The sequence below is a fragment of the Coregonus lavaretus genome, assembly GCF_964263955.1.
Source record: "Coregonus lavaretus genome assembly, chromosome: 14".
Classification (NCBI taxonomy): Eukaryota; Metazoa; Chordata; class Actinopteri; order Salmoniformes; family Salmonidae; genus Coregonus; species Coregonus lavaretus.
This window is the reverse complement of record NC_140001.1, coordinates 9784373-9789837: the sequence shown is the minus strand read 5'-3', so window position 1 is coordinate 9789837 and position 5465 is coordinate 9784373. Positions and strand designations below refer to the sequence as shown.

The following is a 5465-nucleotide window of genomic DNA, read 5'->3' as shown; positions in this document are numbered from 1 at the left end:
GATAGGCCTACCCTCATTTCATTTATTTATTTACAGTGCGTGTGATATTGCATTGTTTCTATTCTATTATTATATAGGCTACAGGGGCAGACTCCTGTTACCTATCACATTCTTTGTTCACAGTTTGTTTATGTCAGACATTTTCAAGTCTGTTTCATGTTAGCCTTCCAATCATGATTATTAGATCAATATTCGGTTGCTGTTAGTTTTGCTGGCATATGACCTACTCCACATAAATGGCAATTATAAATTGTAGCTGTTTGTGCGATTTAATTATGTGGTATGCTAGGTAACCAGCTCTGATTGGACGCATGAAGTTCAGTTCACACCCCTCGCCCCTGTGGGGAACACATCTCGACTCAACACACTAACGCACACATCTAGGCTGTTGCCACGGGATACGGTACTGCACTACTTGTCATGGGGAACAGGGTTTTGGGTCCCTGGGTTTTCATTCTCGTTTTCCACGGTAAGAACTTGTAAGAAATTTACTAGCTATATGTAGTTTAATGGGGGAAATGTGTTGTTTTTCTCTTATTTTTCTATACTATAAAATATTTTAAGTTAGCTAGTTTTCTGGTTTAGACTTAACAATATTGTTTATAGTTAGCTAGCTTGTTTGCTAACGTTGCAGTAGTGTGCATGCATCCACACTTGTTTTTAGCTAGCTAGATAGTTACTGTAGCAGCTCAAAAGTTAGCTATACAAGTATAAAGTAATCTATTACAGCTAAGTTAAATCGAATTTTAGTGCGAGGAAGCTTGTTGTTGTAAAGCTGTAATTCAGCAATTAGCTACTGACTGACTCGACTTCACAGAGTAACGTGACAGCTAGGGACACCCATTAATAGGTTCCACCTCGGGTCGCGCCATTGTTGTGAACGTTCTCAAGCCGCCCTCTACCGGCGGCGCAATAGAGGGGTCCTAAAGTCGTGATAAACCCAGTCATTCTGGACGGAGGCTAACGACTGTTAAGTCAAAATTACACTATAGTGCCTGGAAATACGATGACATTGCTAAAGTAGTCAAATATTTAGTAGGAAACAACTTTGCCAGCATTATCATGTCGTCAAATTTACTTTAGACAAATGGCAATGTCATTAGCTAGCAAAGTTCGTCAAAAAATAGCTAGCAATTCGAACGTTAGCTAGCTAACGTTTATTAAACATATTTGGTTGTACTGCATCTAAAGTCAATCTGGCGACATCAAAATGATGACAAAAGGTTTTCCTACTAATTAATTGCCTTTCTTTTAATGTCATTGTATTTCCAAACCACTGTAATGCACTTTTGATTAAATCTTCATCAGTGCTCAATAATAATGCATTGAGTAGAATGCTCAGACAGGCATCAATCCAAAACGAATGTTCAAAACAATAGTGACGTAACTTGCAATCCATGAATAGCTACCAAAACACAACATGGGAATAATCCCTCCATGGGCCAGGACATTGTTATTTAATCAGTTCATATTACAAAAAATTGTCTAGTTTATAACATGGCTGTAAACCAGAGCCTTTTAGCCCTGAGCCTACACCTTATAGCCTACCTTGTCTGACCTGGACACATTTGTTTGTCCAAGGAGCTTCTTTCCTTTCATAGGCTAATGCACTGTAATGTTATATTATACTGTTTTCTCCCATAGAGGTGGCTGGCTTTAGCATCAGGAATGAGCTGCTGGGTAAGTGTGTGCAGGTCCTGGTCCAGGATGGGCATCCCGGGGGCAGGGTGGTGCTGGGGGAGTGCATCCCTGGCTCAGCGCTGCAGGAGTGGCAGTGGCTCCCTGAGCGCCTAGCCCTGAGCAGCCGGCTCACAGGAGAGTGTCTGAGTGGCCAGGAGCATGATCTGAGTGTCCGACTGCACTACTGTGGCCCTGGGAATGAGGAGGGAGCTGGGGCTGCAGGTGGCGAGGTGGGCAGGGAGGGCCAGGCATGGGCCTGCTCTAAGAAGGGCCACCTCGCACTTCAAGGAAAGGGGCTCCACCTCAACGCTCGTCACGTATCCTCTAAGCTGTCTAAGATCTTCCTCTCTAAAGAGCGTGGGCAGGCCAGCAAGTGGAGAACGCTGGGCAAACATACTGTGTGTGGTGATAGAGACAGCCATCACCACCACCATCGCCACAGGTCCACACAAACTGCTGCTCTGCCCCCCTCAACAAGTGCCCCTTCCAATACAAACAGCCAACCAGAGTCGAGTAAGAAGAACCGTCGGCTAGGGTCCCATCATAGAGAAGGGATGTGCATAATGTCATCCTTCAGTAGCTTTCATTATAGATCTCATTCATTCTCATCATACTGTGGGCTATCTGTAACTGCCATTTTTATCGGTTGTACATTTCCTCGCTGTCAAGCTCTGAATTACATTAACACAACTGTACTTGTACGCTACATGTCTTGGGTCATAGTCACTGTTATTTCCATTGTCTCCTATGCAGTGTCTACCAAACGAAGTCTTAAGTTATTCTGTCAGTATTTGTTCTACCGATCTTTCATTTGCCATAGAAATACATTATAACAAAGTCACTTTTTCTTATCTGCTTTGAGAATACCTTGGTTCGGTCAGTGTCTTAGGCTTAATAGTGGGTGATCCAAATGCTGTCTCAGCATGGTCAGATACCACTAGTTCCATCAGGGATTGGATTTCCACTGTCCTTGCTGGCTAAATCTCATTCCGCTAAGTGCTCTCCAATATTTAGGGTCCTAATATGGGCTGGTTGCCAGCAAGTCCATAACTCTTCACTTGGGGCTCCTCCCTACACCAGTCCTATGGGGCACTAGTCTAGACCTATGTGTATGTCTTTTGATTCAATTCAATCTCATAATCCTCAGTTAAGTATTTTGGTCTGGCTTTGGTAAGATGGCATACTAATTGATGAAGAGGTTAATAAAACAAAGGAGCTATGGCTTTGAGAGAATAACTAGGGTGTTACTCCTGTGTTATTACACTCTAATGCTGATGTGATGCCCCCCCTCCAGTTCCAGGGGATGGTGTGGTTGCCCCTAACACCACTGGAATGGACCCTGGGACCGAGCTCTCTCATCTGGCTGAAAGCATCACGGGCCTTGAGGGCCCCTCAATTACATTCTTCACCGCTGAGTATGGTGAGTTGGGAAACCTATTGCCGGAGGGTTGTGGAAGGAAGACTATAACTGCTTTCAAAACAAATCCAGGAGCAAAACACATTTCTCTGCCCAGATGGGCTGTGGGTCCTTCTACTATGTGCCTTATCTACCACACGGTGGCGCTAGAGGAGAGAGAAACTTACATAGGAATCTGTAGAGTGGGTGTATTGATGTATAAGCCCACTCAGATAACTCCAGTTTCTAAAGGAAAGCGTTTGTTCACTCTGAACTGTCGATTATGGGAGTTTCTGAGAGTTTGTCCATCTCTCTCTCTTTGTGTGTGTTATAGGGTTTGGCTGGAAAGTGACCATGCTGGTGCTGAGCTCTCTGGCTCTGGTGCTGGGGACTATCATACTCTTCCTCAACATCCACCACAACAGGTGGGTGCTTATATTTCTCCTATTTCAAACATGTACAAGTGTGTATTAATACACGTGTGAATTGGAAATGTGTTTTTTCCAATTAAGGTTAAGTGCCTTGCTCAAGCGCAAATTGACAGATTTTCTTTCACCATGTAACCGCTAGACTAACCTGCCCACTGCACCACTACTGGTCTACTGACAAGGGGCCTAAGGGGAAATGCAACTTGCCAGTAATACCATAAACATACATTTTGGATCCAGTATTATGAAAACTACATTCAAGAATTATCGAATTTCCCTCCTGAATGTGAATTATGCTCCAAAGATCCTGTGGTTAGGAAGATTTTTTGAACAACCCAGAACTACAACTTCATCACATACAACTTTTTAAAACGACAATAACCACAACTTCCCACACAGTTGCAAAACTACAAATGAGAACTACAAATGAATGATTTCTCTCTCCCAGGAAGAAGAAGGTGGTGTGTATGCTGAAGTCGTACACTCCTACAGGGGTGGTGAGTCAGCCGGGGTCCCCCGTGCTCAGTGAGAGAGCCCCCCTCACGCAGCACCCCATGCGGCCGGCCCACTCTCCCTCCCTACAGCGAGGAGAGATCTTGATCAAGTGGAAGGACGGTACAGTCACCCCGCTGTTCGACAGCTACCTGACTGACTGAAGGACAAATGTGTCTGTGTGTGTGTGTGTGTCTTTGTGCTTGTAGAGAGAAAGAGAAACAAAGGGAATCTGAAAATCTATTTTAGGTTCAGAGGTGCACAGTGAACACACACACACATTTCAATGCATTTCAATATTAGATTCCACAAGAAGTGTGCTGATATGAATCAGCAAAGCGGTCATGTTACATTTTCTACACAGGAACATTTGGAAAAATATGCACATCCAACTCATCAGGTGCAGGGCAGATGAACGTATCAAAGAAAAAAGTAATGTCTGCAACTCTGGTATGCTCCCATGGTGATTTAATCAGACGCACAAAAAAGACAACGGTTCGATCCGAGTTGGATCTTTGTCAGGTCACATTTTCAACCCACACGCTTCATGGAATGTCTTGAAAGCACTCACTTCCCTTAGAAGTATCTGGCCTAGCTGAGATGAAAGTGAGCAATGAAGTCCTGCCAGAAGATGTAGCTGAGCCTGGTTGAAGGACCGTTACGGTATATTCCAAACCCCAGATGAACTGGACAAACAGACTTTCCCTCTAACTTAGTGAGACAAATGTCCAGGTGCTTCCAGCTGGTGTGAGTCAGTAGTGGATTGTATGTACTGTAGTCGTAACACTAGACTAGAGTGAAGGATGTTCAAGGTGATTCCTGATGTATTTGTAGCATTGCCATGATATCAATTGCTAGTGTGTTGAGGTGTCAACAATGTTGGCAATCTAGTAATAGCCAAATGAGAATAGAAGAGAATAATTATAGTTTTTGCGATGATAACAGGATGTTTTCAGAGCTAGTATTATGGTAGCTTTTGTATAGAAGATATGATGTGAAATTACATTTTAAATTGGTGAAATGTGGGAAAATAACATTTGTAAGGATTGTTGTGTCTGAATTATGGATATTGTACTTGCTCACTAATATAGTTAGTGTTGACCGTTACTGTACAACATTCTGATATGTTGATGCATAGAGCCTTACCGATATGGGGGAATAAATGGAATTCTATAGTATTTCAATTAAATGTTTCAAGGACAAAATTACATGTACTTAAGTATTTTTTGTTGTTGTAGTGGGGACAGTAACATTAGTACTCAAAGAATATATACTTTAAGGAAAATGTTGTTATATATTTTTAATGTTTAGATCACAATAGAATATAGGTGTCAAAAACGAGTGTAGACATTAATAAATGCATTTCTATAGCTTCCAAAAATATATTTTACAATTGAGGAGTACCAAGATGGCGGCGCAGTGGCTTCAATACAGCGCCCCCTGTCTGTCATCCAGGGTTTATACACATT

General features: G+C 42.6%; 1 protein-coding gene across 1 annotated transcript; it reads left to right on the top strand.

Moving 5' to 3' along the window:
- Positions 1-396: 396 nt before the first annotated feature.
- On the top strand, positions 397-5197 carry LOC311141246 (uncharacterized protein). Its single transcript, XM_084176507.1, has 5 exons — positions 397-469; positions 1645-2193; positions 2975-3100; positions 3411-3501; positions 3953-5197. The coding sequence occupies exons 1-5, from the start codon at positions 421-423 to the stop codon at positions 4158-4160; spliced, it is 1023 nt and encodes a 340-aa protein (XP_084032633.1). The 5' UTR covers positions 397-420; the 3' UTR covers positions 4161-5197.
- Positions 5198-5465: the final 268 nt, after the last annotated feature.

Bases quoted from the DNA above. Each gene is read 5' to 3' on its own strand.
- LOC311141246 (XM_084176507.1), top strand. From the start codon at position 421: ATGGGGAACAGGGTTTTGGGTCCCTGGGTTTTCATTCTCGTTTTCCAC. The intron at 470-1,644 runs GTAAGAACTTGT...TTTCTCCCATAG, and splicing joins TTTCATTCTCGTTTTCCACG to AGGTGGCTGGCTTTAGCATC. The intron at 3,101-3,410 runs GTGAGTTGGGAA...TGTGTGTTATAG, and splicing joins ATTCTTCACCGCTGAGTATG to GGTTTGGCTGGAAAGTGACC.